We start from the raw sequence: 24,765 nt of genomic DNA, 5'->3' as shown, positions 1-24,765 counted from the left end.
CCAACACCTCTTACAAAAACAAGTAGTGTTGAGGTCAATCTCTCCTCCACTTGAGCCAGGAGAGATTGACATGCATGTTGTTAATGTTAGCTCTCTGTGTACATCTGAAGGCCAGCCGTGCTGTTCTGTTCTGAGCCAATTGCAAGTTTCCTAAGTCCCTCTTTGTGGCACCTGGCCACACGACTGAACAGTAGTCCAGGTGTGACAACTAGGGCCTGTAGGACCTGCCTTGTTGATAGTGTTGTTAAGAACGTAGAGTAGCGCTTTACTATGGACAGATTTCTCCCCATCTTAACACCTTTTGTATCAATATGTTTTGACCATGACAGTTTACAATCTAGTGTTACTCCAAGCAGTTTAGTCACCTCAACTTGCTCAATTTCCACATTATTTATTACAAGATTTAGTTGAGGTTTAGGGTTTAGTGAATGACTTGTCCCAAATACAATGCTTTTGTTTTTCAAATATTTAGGACTAACTTATTCCTTGCCACCTATTCTAAAACTAACTGCAGCTCTTTGTTAAGTGTTGCAGTCATTTCAATCACTGTAGTACCTGACGTGAATAGTGTTGAGTCATCCACATACATAGACACACAGGCTTTACTCAAAGCCATGTTGTTAGTAAAGATTGAAAAAAGTAAGGGGCCTAGACAGCTGCCCTGGGGAATTCCTGATTCTACCTGGATTATGTTTGAGAGGCTTCCATTAAAGAACACCCTCTGTGTTCTGTTAGACAGGTAACTCTTTATCCACAATATAGCAGGGGGTGTAAAGCCATAACACATACGTTTCTCCAGCAGCAGATAATGATCGATAATGTCAAAAGCTGCGCTGAAGTTTATCAAAACAGCCCCCACAATCTTTTTATCATCAATTTCTCTCAGCCAATCATCAGTTCTTTGTGTAAGCTTGTTGAATAGCCTTCCCTATAAGCGTGCTGAAAGTCTGTTGTCAATTTGTTTACTGTAAAATAGCATTGTATCTGGTCAAACACAATTTTTTCCAAAGGTTTACTAAGGGTTGGTCACAGGCTGATTGGTTGGCTCTTTGAGCCAGTAAAGGGGGCTTTACTATTCTTAAGTAGCGGAATAACTTTTGGTTCCCTCCAAGCCTGGTGGCACACACTTTCTAGTAGGCTTAAATTTAAGATGTTGCAAAATCGCCCACTATTAACCTCAGTAATTTTCCATCTAAGTTGTGAGAACCCGGGGGCTTGTAATTGTTGATAGACAACAATAATTTTTTCATCTCTTCCACATTTTCTTTACGGAATAAAAAATTGCAATTCTTGTCTTTCGTAATTTGGTCAGATATACTTGGATGTGTAGCGTCAGCATTTGTTACTGGCATGTTATGCCTACGTTTGCTAATCTTGCCAATAAAAAAGTAGTTTGAAATATCTGTTGGTTTTGTGATGAATGTGCCATCTGATTCAATGAATGATGGAGTTGAGTTTGTCTTTTTTCCCAACATTTTATTAAAGGTGCTTCAAAGCTTTTTACTATAATTCTTTATCATTTATCTTTGTTTCATAGTTTAGTTTCATGTTATTTTTATTTAGTTTTGTCACATGATTTCTCAATTTACAGTTTGTTTGCCAATTGGTTGTGCAGCAAGGCTTATTTGCCATTCCTTTTGCCTCATCCCTCTCAACCATACAATTTTTAAATTCCTCATCAATCCACGGGGATTTAACAGTTTGTACAGTCATTTTCTTAACAGGTGCATGCTTATTAGTAACTAGGATAAGCAATTTCATAAATATGTCAAGTGCAACGTCTGTTTGCTCACCATTACACACCATGAACCAACAGATATTCTTTACATCAACAACATAGGAATCACTACAAAACGTATTGTATGACTTCTTATACACTGTATTAGGCCCAGCCTTTGGAATTTTGGTTTTCCTAGATATGGCTACTATATTGATATCACTACATTCGATGGATCTGGATACTGCTTTCAAGCACATTTCTGCAGCATTAGTAATACATGTTGATGATTTCATTCATGTGCTGTTTGTAACTACCCTGGTAGGTTGACTGATAATCTGAACCAGGTTGCAGGCACTGGTTACAGTTTGAAGTGGGCAGCTTGATGAAAGCCAGTCAATATAAATCACCCAGAAAATATACCTCTCACATACATTATCAAGCATTTCACACATGTTATCCAGATACTGACTGTTAACACTTGGTCTTATAGCAGCTTCCCACCAGAATGGGCTTTAGGTGAGGCAGATGAACCTGTAGCCATATTACTTCAACAGTATTTCACATGAGATCCTCTCTAATCTTTACAGGAATGTGGTTCTGAATATTAACAGCAACACCTCCACCACTGGCATCCCTGTCTTTTCTGTAGATGTTATAACCGTGTATTGTTACCACTGTATCATCAAAGGTATTGTCTAAGTGAGTTTCAGAGATAGTCAAAATATGAATCATCCGTTACTAGCAAGTTATTAATTTCATTAACCTTGTTTCTTATTAAGCTACATATATTAACATGGGTTATTTTGAGCACTTTTCTGGGATGCTTGCTTGTTTTCATTGCTTTACTTAGCTTAGCAGAAGTAGACATTCTCATGTTTTTTATGTTAGTGCAGGGTGAGCTGCACACATTGGACTTCCTACTAGGGAACACCACCTCAGTGCTAACAATATAAATCTGGTTCATAGACACATGATTGCTGCATACAACAGCTGTAGGATCAGCAGAGGCATTCAGGGCAGTTAGAGGCACATCAATTAGGTTACTTACATTGTGTCTACCAACGCCCCTGGGGTAATGTACATTTGCTGAAGCATTATGACAACTCTGCGTCACAATGGTAGGGATTAACTGATCTGGGCTTGTGTCATTGATGAGTCATTGTCTCAACGCAGCCTTATAATGCTGTGAAAGGATCCAGGACCCCAAATGATCCCATCCTCCTTATAAAATGTGTTTTGTTTCCAAAAGGTATTGAAATTGTCAACAAAAGTTACACCCATTGAGGTGCAATAATCACGTAGCCAGTTGTGAAGAGAAAGAATCCTGCTAAAGTGTTCAATGCCACGATTCAGAGAGGGCACAAGGCCAGATATGATGGGTGTTTTGTTAGTGTCTAGCAGAGAGGTTAATCAGCTCTTTAAAATCCAGTTTCAACTGTTCAGCGCTGCACGTCATAATGTCACTAAAACCCACATGGACTAGGATAGAATCAATTTAAACAGTTCACTCCCCCTTTTTGACTGAACATCCTTTTTTAGGGCTGTGTGTGCCAGTGGGCCGTACAGCCAAAAGAAGCTAGCTGCTCAAGCACTGTTACACATTTATTTGGTCACTCGGCCATTTATAGGCTACCTTTTCTCTCTCAAGCAAACACGCATTAACAGATATTATTTTGACATTCAAGTTTAAAGTTTTATTGTCACTTGTACACGTACAGTGAAAAGCCTTTCTTGCGAGTTCCTTCCCAACAATGCAGTAATCAATATCAGTAGTACTATAAAGTAAACCAAAAACACACACGAGAAACAGTTCCAGGGTCAGTAGCTATATACAGGGACAGTTCCAGGGTCAGTAGCTATATACAGGGACAGTATAGCTACAGTGGGGCAAAAAGTATTTAGTCAGCCACCAAGTGTGCAAGTTCTCCCACTTAAAAAGATGAGAGGCCTGTAATTTTCATCATAGGTACACTTCAACTATGACAGACAAAATGAGAGAGAAAAAATCCAGAAAATCACATTGTAGGATTTTTAATAAATTTATTTGCAAATTATGGTGGAAAATAAGTATTTGGTCACCTACAAACAAGCAAGATTTCTGGCTCTCATACCTGTAACTTCTTCTTTAAGAGCCTCCTCTGTCCTCCACTCGTTACCTGTATTAATGGCACCTGTTTGAACTTGTTATCAGTATAAAAGACACCTGTCCACAACCTCAAACAGTCACACTCCAAACTCCACTATGGCCAAGATCAAAGGACACCAGAAACTAAATTGTAGACCTGCACCAGGTTGGGAAGACTGAATCTGCAATAGGTAAGCAGCTTGGTTTGAAGAAATCAACTGTGGGAGCAATTATTAGGAAATGGTAGACATACAAGACCACTGATAATCTCCGTCGATCTGGGGCTCCACGCAAGATCTCACCCCGTGGGGTCCAAATGATCACAAGAACGGTGAGCAAAAATCCCAGAACCCACACGGGGGGACCTAGTGAATGACCTGCAGAGAGCTGGGACCAAAGTAACAAAGCCTACCATCAGTAACACACTACGCCGCCAGGGACTCAAATCCTGCAGTGCCAGGCGTGTCCCCCTGCTTAAGCCAGTAGTTGTCCAGGCCCGTCTGAAGTTTGCTAGAGCGCATTTGGATGATCCAGAAGAAGATTGGGAGAATGTCATATGGTCAGATGAAACCAAAATATAACTTTTTGGTAAAAACTCAACTCATTGTGTTTGGAGGACAAAGAATGCTGAGTTGCATCCAAGAACACCATACCTACTGTGAAGCATGGGGGTGGAAACATCATGCTTTGGGGCTGTTTTTCTGCAAAGGGACCAGGACAACTGATCCGTGTAAAGGAAAGAATGAATGGGGCCATGTATGGTGAGATTTTGAGTGAAAACCTCCTTCCATCAGCAAGGGCATTGAAGATGAAATGTGGCTGGGACTTTCAGCATGACAATGATCCCAAACACACTGCCCGGGCAACGAAGGAGTGGCTTCGTAAGAAGCATTTCAAGGTCCTGGAGTGGCCTAGGCAGTCTCCAGATCTCACCCCATAGAAAATCTTTGGAGGGAGTTGAAAGTCCGTGTTGCCCAGCAACAGCCCCAAAATGTGCCTGCCAGCTGTTCTGAGCCTGCTCTGAGAACATGCCCTGGAATACCGTCTGGCCCCGCAGCCTTGAGTGTTGACCTGATTTAAAGACCTTACTCACATCGGCCTCTGAGAGCGAGACCACCCAGTCCTCTGGGCTGGCGGGGGCCCTCATGCACGGCTCGCTGTTGTTTTTGTCGATGCGTGCATAAAATCCATTGAGTTGATCTGGTAGAGGCATCGTTGGGCAGATCACGTCTGGGTCTTCCTTTGTAAATCCGTAATGGACTGTAGCCCCTACCACATGCAGAGGGCATCAGATTCCAGCTTGTTCCTACAGTGTACTGCCCTTTTGATTGTTTGATGGCTCTGCAGACTTCGTAGCAGGACTTCTGGTACTTGTTTGTGTCTTCAGACATAACCTCGGGGTGGCTGCGATAGCCCTGTGTGCGGTAGCCCTGTGTGCGGTAGCCCTATCTTTAAACTCTGTGTTAATCCAGGGCTTTTGATTAGGGAAGCAGAGAACCTTCAGTGTGGGGACAACGTCCACAATGCATTTCCTAATGAAGCCGGTAGTGGAGGTGATTAGCTCGTTGACGCTATCGGCGGAGTCCCGGAACATATTCCAGTCAGCGCTAGCAAAGCAGTCATGTAGCATAGCCTCCGATTTGGAGGACGTGACATGGCAACTTCCTGTCAACAGATAGATTCCCTCTCCAATTCCCTTTTCACCCTGTTTTCTCCATAAAGACTTTTGGCACACTAGAAAGCATAGAGAACAACAGGATGAGCTTCATTGTGTGAAAAATCACATCGTAATAAATTCTCATAGATGGGTCATTTGAATTTCAATTCACCTCCTGAATTCATCTGTCCACCACTCTAGAAACCACAGTCTTCCATTCCACCCTCTCCATCAACCCTTAGCATGGTGTGTGCAGTCTGGTGTCAATAGGAGAGAGATACAGTGTTGATTGAGTCAGAACTCTCCCTAGAGAGTGATGAAGGGGGGGGGGGGGGGGTGAGGGAGGAGCTATGGAGGGGTTAGGGAGGGAGGAGCTATGGATGAGGAGGGAGGAGTTAGGCAGGGAGGAGCTATGGAGGGAGGAGGGAGGGATGAAGGGGCAGGGAGGAACTATAGAGGGAGGGATGGGGAGGGAGGCGCTATAGAAGGAGGGATGGGGAGGGAGGAGCTATAGAGGGAGGGGAGAGGGAAGAGCTGAGGAGGGAGGAGCTATAGAGGGAGGGGAGAGGGAAGACCTGAGGAGCTATAGAGGGAGGGAGGGAGGGAGGGGAGGAGCTATAGAGAGAGGGAGGCGAGAGGGTGGGAGGCCAACATCTACTGGACAACATCAACTGGGCCTGGCCTGTGCTCTCCACACACATTCACATGAAATACCCACACATTCTCACACACACACACACACGTTCAGACAGCATGGTGAAGAAGGCGCAACAGCGCCTCTTCAACATCAGGAGACTGAAGAAGTTGGGCTTGGCCCTTAAGAAAGGAAATGTTCCTCCTTATATTCTGATTCAGACAATACTGGGATCGTAATAAAACCACATTCTGATTTCTGGCTCTTAGAAATGTTTGTTTTGCAGCTCACATGTAGGAGTGCTGCTTAAAGCCAGTTGACTTGACAGTTTAAATGTCTTCATTCTGTTGGCTGAAGAGGTCTGGGTTGCTGCCCTTCGGCCTCAATTCTCCTCTACCATGCTTTTTAGTTGTCTCTCTCTCCATCCCCCGCGGTCTCTCCATCCCCCGCGGTCTCTCCATCCCCTTCGGTCTCTCCATCCCCCGCGGTCTCTCCATCCCCCGCGGTCTCTCCATCCCCCGCGGTCTCTCCATCCCCCGCGGTTTCTCCATCCCCTTCGGTTTCTCCATCTCCTTCGGTTTCTCCATCTCCAGTCCTCTGTGACTGTCTCACTACAATGTTCATTATGGTTGTTGACTGGGGTAGTTGACTGGGCTAGTTGACTGGGATAGTTGACTGGACTAGCTGACTGGGCTAGCTGACTGGGCTAGTTGACTGGGCTAGTTGACTGGGCTAGCTGACTGGGCTAGCTGACTGGGCTAGCTGACTGGACTAGCTGACTGGGCTAGCTGACTGGGCTAGCTGACTGGACTAGCTGACTGGGCTAGCTGACTGGGCTGGCTGACTGGACTAGCTGACTGGACTAGCTGACTGGGCTAGTTGACTGGGCTAGCTGACTGGGCTAGCTGACTGGGCTAGCTGACTGGGCTAGCTGACTGGGCTAGCTGACTGTGGTTGTTGACTGGGCTAGCTGACTGGGCTAGCTGACTGGGCTAGCTGACTGGGCTAGCTGAGTGTGGTTGTTGACTGGGCTAGCTGACAGGGCTAGCTGACTGGGCTAGCTGACTGGGCTAGTTGACTGGGCTAGCTGACTGGGCTAGTTGACTGGGCTAGCTGACTGGGCTAGCTGACTGGGCTAGCTGACTGGGCTAGCTGACTGGGCTAGCTGACTGGGCTAGCTGACTGGGCTAGCTGACTGGGCTAGCTGACTGGGCTAGTTGACTGGGCTAGCTGACTGGGCTAGCTGACTGGGCTAGCTGACTGTGGTTGTTGACTGTGGTTGTTGACTGTGGTTGTTGACTGTGGTTGTTGACTGTGGTTGTTGACTGTGGTTGTTGAGTGCACAGCGGGTGAAAAAGTTCTCAAATGGATTCTTATAGTGTTTGACTATCAAACTGTAACACACTACACAATATGATTATAATAAAGTTTTCATTTGTATTCATGCCTCAAACACATTTTATACTGTGCCTTTGCCAAGTGAAATATACTTTAAAATATAGACTTTAGAGGGCATTCATGTAAAATAAATGACAGTTGCAATCTGACAGTAAAATGTTTCGCCTTTCATGGCGAAATCTCCTTTAATATTTTTATCGGAACGAAGATGACCAGTGCCGCTCACACTTGTGCTCACCCCCCCCCCCCCCCCCCACTGATTCCTAAAGGAGATTATTTTCCTTGACTCCATTGTGCTCGTCCAACAATAGGTGGGGTTCAGGTGCAGCTACCTCTTTTTACTAAGAAGACGGGACAATGTATCGCAGCGTTTAGAAATAGCCTCTTTATCAAGGTCGGCGTTTCTCAGCAAAATGTGTTTTAATAACTAGAATTCTATGTGGTTCAGGGTTTGGGGTTTCTCCCAATTGTGCTTTTGTATTCTTAACCAGTGGATACAGATCTAGACACAGTGATTGTGAAGAATTGGGATTTTTAGATTTGTGTAATTAAATCTCTAATTTGGGTTCAAGTTATTCGTATGTTGATTAGTAGTGTTTATCAAAGTGGATCTCTTCAACAAAATTAAGAAACGGGTTTAGCTTTTAGTGACAGATTTGATATCACATAACAACCTTCTAGAAGCTTCCCTGTTATACTGTGTTGTCTAAGTTGTTCAGTTGTGTCCTTGTGTTTCTCCCAGGAGCCTCCTGTTCTTCCTGTGGGTCAGTTCAGCCAGAAGTTTGTCCACTTCATCACACAGTGGTGAGTCAACTTGTTTTACATTTGTCATTTAACAGATGATCTTATCCACAGCGACTTACAGTTAGTGGATTCATCTTAAAATAGCTAGATGAGAAAACCCTTATCGCTCTCTCTCAAATATCAGCCTTTTGATGTGTTGGTTTCAGCCCAACAGAAATAAACCTAGAAACAGAAACCTAATACATCAACAGATTCAATATGCTTAAAAATTAAGTTAAACAATTGGATAGAATCCATTTAATTTGCCAAAGACCAGACCTCAACCATGTTAATTTATTTTAAGTCCATCGTCTTTAGTAAACTAAATGCAATCGTTCATATGAATTTAGTAGGCTGTATTTTTTAACTTGATGACTCATGTAGGACATGCATTATCACTGTAGTGCCCTCCACTCTCCTATGTCTGATAATGGTGTTGGGTGGTAATGGGGCAGCTAGCAGAGACAGGATAACAAGCACAGGGCCTTATCCCAGTATACCAGGCGTTCCTGAAGGACAAATTATCTCTCTGATTTGTTTCTTTACTGCAGCAACACAGCACAATATTTACACTGACCATGTCTCCCATGGTCTGTTGGCCCCCTGTTAGCCAAATGCTCTCACTAATAAACACACAGCAGGGGGAACACACCCAATGGACTGACCTACCGGCCAAAAGCAGGACCGTAACAGTGTGTGTATGTTTCTGCATGTGTATGTCCTTGTACGTGTGTCTACATTCTGCCAGCTGTTGTTTACCTATCTCTATGCCTTATTTACTCAAACAGGCCAGGTCTCTGTTTCTCTTCTCCGTGCCCGCCCCAGCCCTGGCACCAGGTTGGCACTGCCACCTCCCAGGCTATTCTTAGAGGTCCCTGTCCTGTCCCTGGTCCCTGCCTGCTGTGATTCATCACACAGTAACTCGGTTAGCTCCAGACGGGCCTCTCTAGAACCACACACTAATCCTTCACAGTCCCCTATGTAGGTCGCCCTGACGAATCTCCACTCCTCATTCTCAGGACTGGCAGGGTCCTCACACAGGGTCAATGACTGTTTGGGTACTTAGTGTGTGTGAGCTGGCGCTGGTGGTTAGAGTGGTGCTGATGCAGATGGTTTTGATCAGCTTTATTGTTCAAATGATAGTAGGCCAACACACACACACACAACATCGAGGAGACCTCGTATGAGGAATATGGACTGGTTGTCCACACATTTTATTGTCAGACTGTACTAGCCATAGCATTTCCACTGCGTGGAGCTCATAGTGTAACAAAAGCACCATTGGGACAATCTGGCAATTAGGCTTGTCAGGTTTGTCAGTAATGTCCTTGGATGCTCATTAGGAACAAATGCTCATTAGGAAATGACTTATAGAAAAATGTAAGTAATGAACCACAAAATGAAATAGTCTTACCTTCGAACATGTCTCTGTATGCTTAAACAACATTGTGATAAAACTGCTGTTTTCTCTGTTCAGCATGAAGAGACTCCCCAAAGAGAGGCCTGCTCCTACCAACCTTATGGTGAGTTACCATGTTACAGACTATAGAAACCTCCTACCAACCTTATGGTGAGTTACCATGTTACAGACTATAGAAACCTACCAACCTTATGGTGAGTTACCATGTTACAGACTATAGAAGCCTTATGGTGAGTTACCATGTTACAGACTATAGAAACCTACCAACCTTATGGTGAGTTACCATGTTACAGACTATAGAAGCCTTATGGTGAGTTACCATGTTACAGACTATAGAAGCCTTATAGTGAGTTACCATGTTACAGACTATAGAAGCCTTATGGTGAGTTACCATGTTACAGACTATAGAAACCTACCAACCTTATGGTGAGTTACCATGTTACAGACTATAGAAACCTTATGGTGAGTTACCATGTTACAGACTATAGAAACCTAACAACCTTATGGTGAGTTACCATGTTACAGACTATAGAAACCTAACAACCTTATGGTGAGTTACCATGTTACAGACTATAGAAACCTACCAACCTTATGGTGAGTTACCATGTTACAGACTATAGAAACCTACCAACCTTATGGTGAGTTACCATGTTACAGACTATAGAAACCTTATGGTGAGTTACCATGTTACAGACTATAGAAACCTACCAACCTTATGGTGAGTTACCATGTTACAGACTATAGAAGCCTTATGGTGAGTTACCATGTTACAGACTATAGAAACCTACCAACCTTATGGTGAGTTACCATGTTACAGACTATAGAAGCCTTATGGTGAGTTACCATGTTACAGACTATAGAAACCTACCAACCTTATGGTGAGTTACCATGTTACAGACTATAGAAACCTTATGGTGAGTTACCATGTTACAGACTATAGAAACCTACCAAACTTATGGTGAGTTACCATGTTACAGACTATAGAAACCTTATGGTGAGTTACCATGTTACAGACTATAGAAACCTAACAACCTTATGGTGAGTTACCATGTTACAGACTATAGAAACCTCCTACCAACCTTATGGTGAGTTACCATGTTACAGACTATAGAAGCCTTATGGTGAGTTACCATGTTACAGACTATAGAAACCTACCAACCTTATGGTGAGTTACCATGTTACAGACTATAGAAACCTTATGGTGAGTTACCATGTTACAGACTATAGAAACCTAACAACCTTATGGTGAGTTACCATGTTACAGACTATAGAAACCTACCAACCTTATGGTGAGTTACCATGTTACAGACTATAGAAACCTCCTACCAACCTTATAGTGAGTTACCATGTTACAGACTATAGAAGCCTTATAGTGAGTTACCATGTTACAGACTATAGAAGCCTTATGGTGAGTTACCATGTTACAGACTATAGAAACCTACCAACCTTATGGTGAGTTACCATGTTACAGACTATAGAAGCCTTATGGTGAGTTACCATGTTACAGACTATAGAAACCTAACAACCTTATGGTGAGTTACCATGTTACAGACTATAGAAGCCTTATGGTGAGTTACCATGTTACAGACTATAGAAACCTACCAACCTTATGGTGAGTTACCATGTTACAGACTATAGAAACCTTATGGTGAGTTACCACGTTACAGACTATAGAAACCTACCAACCTTATGGTGAGTTACCATGTTACAGACTATAGAAACCTACCAACCTTATGGTGAGTTACCATGTTACAGACGCCTTATGGTGAGTTACCATGTTACAGACTATAGAAGCCTCCTACCAACCTTATGGTGAGTTACCATGTTACAGACTATAGAAACCTCCAAGGTTATGGAAGTGAACCAAAACATGACTATAGGAAGATATCACACAGACATATCTGTCTGGACGTGAGTTCCATGTCCCCTCTACCCCCAGTGAGTCTGACTGAGTCTGTCTCACTACGAGTGTTGGCTTGATGGGTTTCTCTGATCTGGTGTTAGTGCACAAGGCCACAGCAATTTACACCAGCTACCTTTTAAGAGCTGTGACAGGGAAGGGAGAGACTGTGGTTCTGTGTGTATAGATAGACTGTGTGTGTGTGTGTGTGTGTGTGTGTGTGTGTGTGTGTGTGTGTGTGTGTGTGTGTGTGTGTGTGTGTGTGTGTGTGTGTGTGTGTGTGTGTGTGTGTGTGTGTGTGTGTGTGTGTGTGTGTTTTGGGGATGAGTGTAAAGGCGAAAGTGCTAACTGAGTGTGTGTGTTCACACAAGGAAGAGGAGTTGAGGGGAGAGAAAGAGAACTGAACACTCAGACCCATTTCTCTCCTTATCTCTCTCTCTCTGTATCTCTCTCTCTCTGTATCTCTCTCTCTCTGTATCTCTCTCTCTCTGTATCGCTCTCTCTCTCTGTATCTCTCTCTCTCTCTCTATCTCTCTCTCTCTGTATCTCTCTCTCTCCATCTCTCTCTGTATCTCTCTCTCTCTCTGTATCTCTCTCTCTCTGTATCTCTCTCTCTCTGTATCGCTCTCTCTCTCTGTATCTCTCTCTCTCTCTCTATCTCTCTCTCTCTGTATCTCTCTCTCTCCATCTCTCTCTGTATCTCTCTCTCTCTCTGTATCTCTCTCTTAGTTTAGGTCTATCAGTTAGTTAGTTAGTTAGTTAGTTAGTTAGTAGGACATCCCATAGTCACAGACAGTCAGACAGACTGTCAGACAATAACCAAACAGACTGTACATATCCCAGGACACCAGCATCACTAACAGCCACTAATGCTCATACCATAAAACCCCACAGCGGGAATGACGTCAATAAAAGCCATATCAATAATCAGAGGGAGCCGCATCCCATCCTCATCCACCATCCATGCCAAGCTGATGAGCGAGCCCACGGAGGCATAATCGTAAAGAGACACAATTTGCCGTGTCTTCCACCGGCTCTCCTGGAGGAATAAGGCCGTGAAGATAATAACTATTAGTGAACCACGCCACTTTGTACTGGGGATTCCAGCTGTGGCAAGCTGCATTAACATACAGATGGAATGTGTATATAGACTGTTAATATGTACACGGTGGTGGTGGGGGGGGGTGCGTGAGACAATCAGACCCTCGCCACAGAGGCACGCGGCCGTGACCTCATCTCGTGCCTCATCACGGAGAACGGAAATGAAGGGCCTGAGGGGAGAGGGACGCAAAACAGAGAGAGAGAGAGAGAGAGGAAGGGAGGAGAGAGAGAGGAAGGGAGGAGAGAGAGAGGAAGGGAGGAGAGAGCGAGGAAGGGATGAGAGGTAGGAAGGGAGGAGAGGGGTAGGAAGGGAAGAGAGGGGCAGGAAGGGAGGTAGGAAGGGAGGAGAGGGGTAGGAAGGGAGGAGAGGGGTAGGAAGGGAGGAGAGGGGTAGGAAGGGAGGAGAGGGGTAGGAAGGGAGGAGAGGGGTAGGAAGGGAGGAGAGGGGTAGGAAGGGAGGTAGGAAGGGAGGAGAGGGGTAGGAAGGGATGAGAGGTAGGAAGGGAGGAGAGGGGTAAGGAAGGGAGGAGAGGGGTAGGAAGGGAGGTAGGAAGGGAGGAGAGGGGTAGGAAGGGAGGAGAGGGGCAGGAAGGGAAGAGAGGGGCAGGAAGGGAAGAGAGGGGTAGGAAGGGAGGAGAGAGGTAGGAAGGGAGGAGAGGCAGGAAGGGAGGAGAGAGGTAGGAAGGGAGGAGGGAGGTAGGAAGGGAGGAGAGAGGTAGGAGAGAGAGGAAGGGAGGGAGGAGAGAGGTAGGAAGGGAGGTAGGAAGGGGGGGCAGGAAGGGAGGAGAGGGGCAGGAAGGGAGGAGAGGGGTAGGAAGGGAAGAGAGGGGTAGGAAGGGAGGAGAGGGGTAGGAAGGGAGGAGAGAGGTAGGGAGGTAGGAAGGGAGGAGAGAGGTAGGAAGGGAGGAGAGGCAGGAAGGGAGGAGAGAGGTAGGAAGGGAGGAGGGAGGTAGGAAGGGAGGAGAGAGGTAGGAGAGAGAGGAAGGGAGGGAGGAGAGAGGTAGGAAGGGAGGAGTGAGGTAGGAAGGGAGGGAGGAGAGAGGAAGGGAGGGAGGAGAGAGGTAGGAAGGGAGGGAGGAGAGAGGAAGGGAGGGAGGAGAGAGAGAGGAAGGAAGGAAGGGAGGAGAGAGGTAGGAAGGGAGGGAGGAGAGAGGAATGAAGGGAGGAGAGAGGAAGGGAGGAGAGAGAGAGAGGAAGGAAGGGAGGAGAGAGAGAGGAAGGAAGGGAGCAGAGAGGTAGGAAGGGAGGGAGGAGAGAGGTAGGAAGGGAGGGAGGGAGGAGAGAGGAAGGAAGGGAGGAGAGAGGAAGGAAGGGAGGAGAGAGGAAGGAAGGGAGGAGAGAGAGAGGAAGGAAGGGAGGAGGGAGGGAGGTAGGAAGGGAGGGAGGAGAGAGGTAGGAAGGGAGGGAGGAGAGAGGAAGGGAGACTTGTTGCCGTTTTCTTGGACAGAGATGAATAAAACAGTCTGGGAATAAAAGGCATTCTGGTAGAGTTTCTCCATTTAAAGTGCTTTTTAGTCTGATCTAGTTTGGGAAACCGGCCTTTGTGTTATAACAAGTCGTAATAACGGCTTACACTGACTTTAAGTCCAGGTAACCACAGCTGGTATGTTTCATAGCTAAACTGAGCTAACTGGTCAACACAGAACTGGGAGACATAACATTTCTGAAAGAGAAAGAACCTGTTAAATAGACGATTCAACATTGTTCCTCTGTTGTCATCAGGTCAATATCAGGGCAGAGGGTCTGTCAACCAGTAAAGTATGAGCTGAAATCAGGTGTGTGTGTGTATGTATGTATGTATGTGTGTGTGTGTGTGTGTGTGTGTGTGTGTGTGTGTGTGTGTGTGTGTGTGTGTGTGTGTATGTGTGTCTCTTTGGAAATAATGTCTTCACAACTTGCATCACAACAGCTGTGTCTGTCAGGAAAGTGCCAGTGTGTTCTCCTTCCACTGATGCATCTTTCATTAGGAGGACATTACCTCATGATATCCTATCAAGGTGTTCATAATACGATGACACACTGAGGGACTTTCCATTGGCTGGCTCCCAGGAAATGACCAGGGCTCCACCATGCTCTAGTCTAGTGTCGTCTGACCTGGTAGGAATACTTCTGAAATACATATTTCCTTCCTCCCTGCAATGAATGCCTGTCTCTCTGTGTGTCTCTCTCTCTCTCTGTGTCTCTCTCTCTGTCTCTCTCTCTTTGTGTGTGTCTCTCTCTCTGTCTCTCTCTCTCTCTCTCTGTCTCTCTCTCTCTCTGTCTCTCTCTCTCTGTCTCTCTCTCTGTCTCTCTCTCTCTGTCTCTCTCTCTGTCTCTCTCTCTCTCTCTCTCTCTCTGTCTCTCTCTCTCTCTCTCTCTCTCTCTGTCTCTCTCTCTCTCTCTTTGTCTCTCTCTCTCTGTCTCTCTCTCTCTCTCTCTGTCTCTCTCTCTCTGTCTCTCTCTCTCTCTCGGTCTCTCTCTCTTTGTGTGTCTCTCTCTCTCTGTCTCTCTCTCTCTTTGTGTGTCTCTCTCTCCCTCTCGTTTTTGTAAGAGCTGTTGTAACGCTGTAAGGGGTCTCTGTACTCACCCTTTCCATTCTGAGGTGTGTGTGTCTGATCCACTCCCTCCCACCATCCCCTTGTCTCTGATTGTGACTTGATTGACATCTCTTCTCCTCCTCTATTCCCCACCGGAGGGCCCTCATTGTCAACGAGCCTTTTAGCACCTTTGTCCCTAACGCAGCCCTCCCCCCGCCCCCTTCAAACTCCCCTACCCAGAGGTGCCAGATGAGCCCCCTTGTCTGTGACAAAAGGGGCCGTGCGTGTGTGTGTTGTGTGTGTCGAGTCTTAGACAGTCCCCAACTCCATCAAGGACCCTGACCGCCTCCACTTGCCAAAAACCCTGCAGAAACCCCCATGTAAAAATGACTGTTGAGTGTAGTAATCTGAGTGTGTGTTTGGAGAGGTTGAAAGGTGCGGCACGGGCTGTTAAGGGTGTAAAGAGGTGGAAGGGTTCAGCAGTCCTGCGGGTGCCCCAGAACAGAGAGAGAACTGAGATTTAAAGTCCCATCCTTCACGCAGCGTCACCACTGGGACCCGTGCGAGTGACAGGATTTTAAAAGGACTCCAATCTCCTCCACTTGTTTACACATTAGCAAGATGGAAGGTTTTCTCAGCGTCTCAGACATTTCTGTTGTCGACACTTTAACACCGGGGCCGTTCTTATCACATTTGACCCCAAGGGCCTAACACTGAACATAGTAAGGCTTCTTACTCAGGAAGACTTCACAAAGTGAAATAGGAGAATTTAGACAATTCTGGATTTGGGGGAGTGGTCTGTGTTTACTAGTTGAACATAACCATGCAAACATCTTTTATATAATATATAATATAATAATAACTTCTTATTCATAATTCTAATTCATAAAAGCCTAATGGCAGCTGTTTTTACTCTCTCTGTCATAGAATTTAAACTATTCCAGGCTTGTCAACTCATCATACTGCTGCCCAGAGAATATTCCCTGAGTCTCATTTTCCTCATCATGATGAGAAAGTCAGTGTTGATTAACTACAAGGTTACAAGTTAGTGTAGCCAGCTCCCTTGCAGCGCAGGCTCTAGGTAGATATGGTATTTAGCCATCTCTACGGATGCCGTTTGGCCTATGTAACGGCATCCCTCTTTTAAGTTGATGTACTGGAGTAACGGATCATCTCATATAGAATCCATCTCTCACACACCTACACACACACACACACAGTGGAAGTACTGGAGTAAAATGTCACCTCAAAGAGCCCTCGTCATATACACACACACACACCTACCTTGTCTGCCAGTCAGTTTCCTTGTGGGAGCTGGAGATTAGCATGCAAATCTGCAAAGACCTAGTTACTCTTCTGACCTTTCAACCTTTCTCTCTGTCTCTTCCTCTCTCTCTCTCTTTCCCTCCCCACCCCTCTCACACACACACACACGGCTTCTCACACACACACACACACACACACACACACGGCTTCTCACACACACACTCATCCACTGCGTCGCGTTCCTCCAACAACGTCTAATGAGGTGATGACCAGCCACTTGTTATAATTGCTTCCGACTCCGTTTAATTTTCCAAAGCTTATTAATCATATGTTGAAGTTATTTAAAATTGCATAAATTAATCTTCGATTAAAAAGCCTATCAAAGAACTCCAAACAATTAAAGAGTACGGTAGAATTTCCCCTGGGATTTGTGGCAGTTTTATTTGAACAGCCCATTCAGGTGATTATCCCACTTTGATGCTCTGAGACTGTGATTAATGTAGTGGTACTTTTTAAATGAGTTTTCTCCCTCTATCCTCCACGCGGCTCGTTGGAAAGGTAAAGCTGTAGCACCTGAAATGACCTAACTAAAGAGTATTTATTCCATTTGACTCTTAATAACGTCCTCCTGGTTTTCGGCTTAATTCTGGTGGCAGGTGTTTTAATTAATGGCGGGTCGTGTGTGTGTGTGTGTGGAACATTTATAAAAGCTTTATTGTCCACGCATTGTGGAGATTTGGCTGGCCTTGAAAAAACATGGTGTGTGTGTGTTAATTTTAGCCTGAATTATGACACCATCTCAACTGGGATTCCAATAATAACTTTGTCCGAGTTAGTGGGTTTTCTCCATGTCTGTCTTTAAACTGGGTGTGTGTGCGTACGTCTGTGTGTATCTGTCTATGAGGTATTAAAAAGGCAGAAGCCAAGCCCCTCCCCCTTCATTCAGGTCAGATTCCATCAGACATGGCCAGTCTGTTAGGGTCGAGAGCAGAGAGCAGGAGCTGGATATTAAAGACATTACTCTGGACCCCATCTCTCCCTCCCTTTACTCCCTCCATCTCCCCCCTCTCTCTCTCTCTCTGTACAGGCACAGCAATGATTGATGAGATGGGTACCCAGAACATTGGGGCATCCAAGAGCATCCACTCCAGCTCTCTCTCTCTCTCTCTCTCACACACACTGATATGAGAGTAATTAACCTCAGTCTATCTTAGCCCCAGCTGCCCATTAGAAGGACACCAGGATTGATGGGGCTCTCCTAGTCCCTCAGACTCACTGGACACAGGACTGGACCGGCCCTGTCTGGACTGGACAGGGCTCCGTCTGGACTGGACAGGGCTCCGTCTGGACTGGACCGGCCCCGTCTGGACTGGACCGGCCACGACTGGACCGGGCTCCGTCTGGACTGGACCGGGCTCCGTCTGGACTGGACCGGGCTCCGTCTGGACTGGACCGGCCACGTCTGGACTGGACCGGGCTCCGTCTGGACTGGACCGGGCTCCGTCTGGACTGGACCGGGCTCCGTCTGGACTGGACCGGGCCCCGTCTGGACTGGACCGGGCCCCGTCTGGACTGGACTGCCAGTTATGTCCTTACGGGTCTTTAGGGTCTAACTTGGGATAAGGTTGCAGAACATTGCCTTTTAAACGTAAAATATCTGACAGAATCCAAACATATTGAAATATAGTATTTATACAAACTACACTTACATTACTGTATATTACACCTCAACACCATCAAGTCCTTGTTCCAATGTTACCTTCTGTAATCTATCCTCCATTCATTTTTTGATTTGGCTAAATTCATTGTCCCCCACACAAGGTCCCTTATATCCCCTGTTCTCGGCCAGATTGGACTCTTGTTAACACTGCTGTGTTTGTTAGTGCCTGTTAGTGAAGGTCCTGTGTCAGGGAAACCAGGGGTGACAAGTCCATTTAAAGAGCGATGGCTTTGGTCGTTGATCTAATTGTCCCTCTACTCGACACACCAAATAAATGTAGCGGTCAGTCACCGTTGGCCCGTCTCCGTGACAACCCCCACCACTTTCACCCTTGACCCCTGTATGAACCCGGCGGAGGTCATCACTGACACAAGGCTCTCCAGATGAGGTTGTATCAGTGCATGGTGCTCTTGTCACTGATGTGTCACACGTCATGTGACCTCTGTCACCATCTCCACAGTGCTAGTTGGACTCTATATGGCTAGGATTATATGCATTTGGTGTTTGTATGGTTTGAGCATTGGTTGATTGATTATGGGAAGCCTTGTGCTAGAGTCTTGGTGTAGCAGTTATTGTCCTGACTGAATGTGTCTCTCTGGTGACACCATAGTGCCACCCTGAACCTCAACACGTTGGCCCCTCAGGGGTGCGTGCTTAGTCCCCTCCTGTACTCCCTGTTCACCCACGAATGTATGGCCTCTCACGACTCCCAACATCATCGTTAAGTTTGCAAATGGAACGACGATGGTAGGCCTGATCGACGACAACGATGAGACAGCCTATAGGGAGGAGGACAGACCCCTGGCAGTGTGGTGCCAGGACAACAACCTCTCCCTCAACGTCAGCAAGACAAAGGAGCTGATTGTGGACTACAGGAAAAGGAGGGCCGAGCACGCCCCCATCCACATGGACGGGGCTGCAGGGGTGCAGGTCGAGAGCTGCAAGTTCCTCGGTGTCCACATCACTAAGGATCATGGTCCACACACACCAACAGTCATGAAGAGGGCGCAACAATGCCTCTTCCCCCGTCATGAAGAGGGCACAACAATGCCTCTTCCCCCATCATGAAGAGGGCACGACAACGCCTCTTCCCCCGTCATGAAGAGGGCACGACAACGCCTCTTCCCCCGTCATGAAGAGGGCACGACAACGCCTCTTCCCCCGTCATGAAGAGGGCACAACAACGCCTCTTCCCCCGTCAGGAAGAGGACACGACAACGCCTCTTCCCCCGTCATGAAGAGGACACGACAACGCCTCTTCCCCCGTCATGAAGAGGGCACAACAACGCCTCTTCCCCCGTCATGAAGAGGGCACAACAATGCCTCTTCCCCCATCATGAAGAGGGCACGACAACGCCTCTTCCCCCGTCATGAAGAGGGCACGACAACGCCTCTTCCCCCGTCATGAAGAGGGCACGACAACGCCTCTTCCCCCGTCATGAAGAGGGCACAACAACGCCTCTTCCCCCGTCAGGAAGAGGACACGACAACGCCTCTTCCCCCGTCATGAAGAGGACACGACAACGCCTCTTCCCCTGTCATGAAGAGGGCACGACAACGCTCTTCCCCCGTCATGAAGAGGGCACGACAACGCCTCTTCCCCCGTCATGAAGAGGGCACGACAACGCCTCTTCCCCCGTCATGAAGAGGGCACGACAACGCCTCTTCCCCCGTCATGAAGAGGGCACGACAACGCCTCTTCCCCCGTCATGAAGAGGGCACGACAACGCCTCTTCCCCCGTCATGAAGAGGGCACGACAACGCCTCTTCCCCCGTCATGGAGAGGGCACGACAACGCCTCTTCCCCCGTCATGAAGAGGGCACGACAACGCCTCTTCCCCCGTCATGAAGAGGGCACGACAACGCCTCTTCCCCCTCAGGAGGCTGACATGTTTGGCATGGGCCCTCAGATCCTCAAAAGTTCTACAGCTGCACCATTGAGAGCGTCTTGACTGGCTGCATCACCGTTTGCTATGGCATCTGGAGCGGCAGGGTAGCCTAGTGGTTAGAGCGTTGGACTAGTAACCGGAAGGTTGCAAGTTCAAACCCCCGAGCTGACATGGTACAAATCTGTCGTTCTGCCCCTGAACAGGCAGTTAACCCACTGTTCCTAGGCCGTCATTGAAAATAAGAATGTGTTCTTAACTGACTTGCCTAGTTAAATAAAGGTAAAACAATTTGTTTTTTTATCTGCTTGGCATCTGACCGCAAGGCACTACAGAGGGTAGTGTGTACGGCTCAGTACATCACTGCGATCGAGCTCCCTGCCATCCAGGACCTGTATACCTGGTGGTGTCAGAGGAAGGCCATAAAAATGGTCAAAGACTCCAGCCACTCCTTGTTATTAAGTATGTATACTGACCAAAATATAAACGCAACAATTTCAAAAATGTTACTGAGTTACAGTTCATAGAAGGAAATCAGTCAATTCAAATAAATTCATTAGTCCCTCATCTATGGATTTCACATGACTGGGAATACAGATATGCATCTGTTCATCACAGATAACTTAAAAAGTTAGGGGCGTGGATCAGAAAACCAGTCGGTATCAGGGTTGAACACCATTCACCTCATGCAGCATGACACATCTCCTTCACATAGAGTTGATCAGGCTGTTGGTTGTGGCCTGTGGAATGTTGTCCCACTCCTCTTCAATGGCCGTGCGAAGTTGCTGGATATTGGTGGGAACTGGAACACACTGTCATACACATCAATCCATCCCGAACATGCTCAATGGGTGTCACATCTGGTGAGTATGCAGGCCATGGAAGAACTGGGTCATTTTCAGCTTCCTGGAATTGTGTACAGTTCCTTGTGAATGGAGTCATGCATTATTATGCTGAAACATGAGGTGATGGCGGCAGATGAATGGCTCGGCAATGGGCTTCAGGGTCACGGTATCTCTATGTATTCAAATTGTTATCGATAAAATGCAATTGTGTTTGTTGTCCGTAGCTTATGCCTACCCCATACCATAACCCCACCCCCACCATGGGGCACTCTGTTCACAACGTTGACATCAGCAATCCTCTCGTCGACACGACGCCATAAACTTGGTCTGCGATTGAGGCCGGTAGGACGTACTGCCAAATTTTCAAAAACGATTTTGGAGGTGGCTTATGGTAGAGAAATTAACATTCAATTCTCTGGGAACAGCTCTGGTGGACGCTCCTGCTCGTCAATTCTGAATGTCCTTGAAAATAATTTAAACAAAGATCTTAAAGGAGATCGGAACTGATCTCCTTTCTAAGAGGAAAATAAATATATTATTTTTAGTTCAGTGTGTTTTTATTGACCAATGTGGTAATTTTTCCAGATGTTCTGAGAGATTGGCTGTTCCATTGGTCGTGACCTATGTACAGTATACTCTAATCACTGGATCCATACCGGAGACACTATTAATCTCTCTCCATCTCTCTACCTTCTCTGTCTGCAGGACCATGCCTTCATCCTGCTCTATGACGATGGCAATGCGGAGGTGGTGTCCATGTGGGTGTGTCGCTGTCTAGAGGAGAGAAGAGCCCAGGCTCAGGGACAGATGTGACCCCGTAAACACAGGAGATCACAGAGAAGTTAAGCGGTCAAGGGTATCATGTAGGGCCAGGATGATACCAGTATCTCTATACTCGTTAATATCGTGGCAAAGAAACAAAACACCAAGCGCGGGGGAAGAGGAAAACAGTCCTGATGTTGGAAACAAAACATCATTATGATGTCATCCAGAGTCACATTTATTTATTTTCTATCTATAGCTCACAATATTTTACATACAGCAGGTGTTTAAAGGACTGAAAGAGTTTAGTCTGCTTTGTGTTTTCATTTTTGCCATAGAAACAATATTGCGATACTGGTATGGTCCCGGCCCTAATATCATGCCCCAATCTCTCTGGACTTTCACCATTCGTGAACCCCAGGAGTGGACAGTAAATATCAAAGACGCGGTTTCTAAAACGTATTGAAGACGTCCATTGTGTAAAGAGGGCGTCTGTACGTCCAACGTCAGTAAGCCAAGAGGATACTGGATCTTTACAACTGAACGTTCGTTGCAAGTGGAACTTTGTTATCTGGGCCCTTGGCGTGTTGACTGATGTCTTGATGGTGTATCCTGGCGACTCTCACACTCCAAACCTGGCTGTGTGATGACGCTGCTTTATCAATGAATTTACAAGTGAGTGGGACTTATTCCGTGACTGTTTGCCTACTTAGTTATTTCTAAGACTTTAGGCAGAATGTCAGAGTAAGTGATCAACGATGAGATGGGGCTTGAAAACCCAAATGGCTTTACAATAACAAAGAAGTGCTATTTTCCAGGATGAGGCTCGGATAACCTGTTACGCTTTATTGTTGGCAGCTTTCTAGTGAATGTGGAGGTGTGGCGGTGCATACAGCAGTAACCCCTGTGTGTGTGCAGCAGTAACCCGTGTGTGTGTCGGTATGTAAGGCAGTAACCCATGTGTGTGTACAGCAGTAACCCCTGTGTGTGTCGGTATGTACAGCAGTAACCCATGTGTGTGTACAGCAGTAACCCAGTGGTGTTGTACCGCAGTAAACCCCTGTGTGTGTACGGCAGTAATCCCCTGTGTGGTGTACAGGCAGTAACCCATGTGTGTGTGTACATGGACAGTAACCCATGTGTGTGGCTACGGCAGTAAACCCATGTGGTGTACGGCAGTAACCCCTGTGTTGTGTACGGCAGTAACCCATGTGTGTGTACAGGCAGTAACCCATGTGTGTGTTACTGGCAGTATACCCATGTGTGTGTACGGCAGTAACCCAGTGTGGGACGGCATTAACCAATCGTGTGTGTACGGCAATTGTAACCCATGTGTTGTACGGCATAACCATGTGTGAGGTACGGCAGTAACCCATGTGTGTGTACAGGCAGAGGTACCCATGTGTGGTACGGCATTAACCCATGTGTGTTGTTTTACGGCATTACCCATGTGTGTGTACGGCAGTACCCCACATGTGTGTGTACGGCAGTAAACCTTGGTGTACGGGCATTAACCCCTGTTGTGTACGGCAGTATAAACCAGTGTGTGTAGGCCGTAACCCATGTGTGGTGTACGGCCAGTAGTCAACCCCTGTGTGTGTACAGCAGTAACCCATGTGTGTGTACGGCAGTAACCCCTGGTGTGTACAGCAGTAACCCATGTGTGTGTACGGCAGTAACCCCTGTGTGTGTGTACGGCAGTAACCCCTGTGTGTGTACAGCAGTAACCCCTGTGTGTGTGTACGGCAGTAACCCCTGTGTGTGTACGGCAGTAACCATGTGTGTGTACGGCAGTAACCCATGTGTGTGTACGGCAGTAACCCATGTGTGTGCCTAATGTTTTTACAATGATGTTTCTGTGACATTACTTTACCTCATCGAGATACACTAATATATATATATATATATATACGAAAGTATGTGGACACCACTTCAAATTAGTGGAATTGACTATTTCAGCCACACTCGTTGCAGACGGGTGTGTAGAAAATCGAGCACACAGCCATGCAATCTCCATAGACAAACATTGGCAATAAAATGGCCTTACAGAGGAGCTTAGTGAATTTCAACGTGGCACCGTCATAGGATGCCACCTTTCCAACAAGTCAGTTCGTAAAATTTCTGCCCTGCTAGAGCTGCCCCTGATCAACTGTGAGTGCTGTTATTGTGAAGTGGAAACGTCTAGGAGCAACAACGGCTCAGCAGCAAAGTGGTAGGCAATACAAGTTCACAAAATGGGACTGGCAAGTGCTGAAGCGCGTAGTGTAAAGATCGTCTGTCCTCAGTTGCAACACTCCCTACCGAGTTCCAAACTGCCACTGTTTTTCGCGAGCTTCATGAAATTGGTTTCCATGGCCAAGCAGCCATACACAAGCGTCGGCTGGTGTAGTGTAAAGCTCGCCGCCATTGGACTCTGGAGCAGTGGAAACACGTTCTCTGGAGTGATGAATCACACTTCACCATCTGGAAGTCCGACAGACAAATCTGGGTTTGGCGGATGCCAGGAGAAGCTACCTGCCCGAATGCAGAGTGTCAACTGTAAAGTTTGGTGGAGGAATAATGGTATGGGGCTGTTTTTCATGGTTCAGGCTATGCCCCTTAGTTCCAGTGAAGGGAAATCTTAACGCTACAGAATACAATGACATTCTAGACGATTCTGTACTTCCAATTTTGTGGCAACAGTTTGGGGAAGGCCCTTTCCTGTTTCAACATGACAATGTCCCGTGCACAAAGCGAGGTCCATACAGAAATGGTTTGTCGAGATCGGTGTGGAAGAACTTGACTGGCCTGCACAAAGCCCTGACCTCAACCTCATCGAACACCTTTGGGATATAAATTGGAACACCGACTGCGAGCCAGGCCTAAATCGCCCAATGGAAGCAAGTCCCCACAGCAATGTTCCAACATCGAGTGGAAAGCCTTCCCAGAAGAGTGTAGGCTGTTATAGCAGCAAAAGGGGGACATACTCCATATTAATGGCCTTGATTTTGGAATGAGATGTTCGACAAGCAGGTGTCCACATCCTTTAGGTC

The 24,765-nt window shown here is 46.5% G+C and overlaps 1 protein-coding gene across 1 annotated transcript in view; it reads left to right on the top strand.

The window, feature by feature from the left end:
* LOC109876265 (dual specificity mitogen-activated protein kinase kinase 5-like) overlaps positions 1 to 22,746 on the top strand; it is a 77,649-nt gene extending 54,903 nt beyond the window's left edge. Inside the window, exons 12-14 of the mRNA XM_031817523.1 lie at positions 8,277 to 8,338; positions 9,795 to 9,840; positions 21,677 to 22,746. Coding sequence (XP_031673383.1) covers positions 8,277 to 8,338; positions 9,795 to 9,840; positions 21,677 to 21,784 — 216 coding nt within the window. The 3' untranslated portion in view covers positions 21,785 to 22,746. The remainder of the gene's footprint in view (positions 1 to 8,276; positions 8,339 to 9,794; positions 9,841 to 21,676) is intronic.
* The last annotated feature ends 2,019 nt before the right edge of the window (positions 22,747 to 24,765 follow it).

Source organism: Oncorhynchus kisutch, unplaced genomic scaffold, assembly GCF_002021735.2.
Source record: "Oncorhynchus kisutch isolate 150728-3 unplaced genomic scaffold, Okis_V2 scaffold1052, whole genome shotgun sequence".
Classification (NCBI taxonomy): domain Eukaryota; kingdom Metazoa; phylum Chordata; class Actinopteri; order Salmoniformes; family Salmonidae; genus Oncorhynchus; species Oncorhynchus kisutch.
Note: the sequence above shows the minus strand (reverse complement) of the source record. Positions and strands in the feature narration are given on the sequence as shown.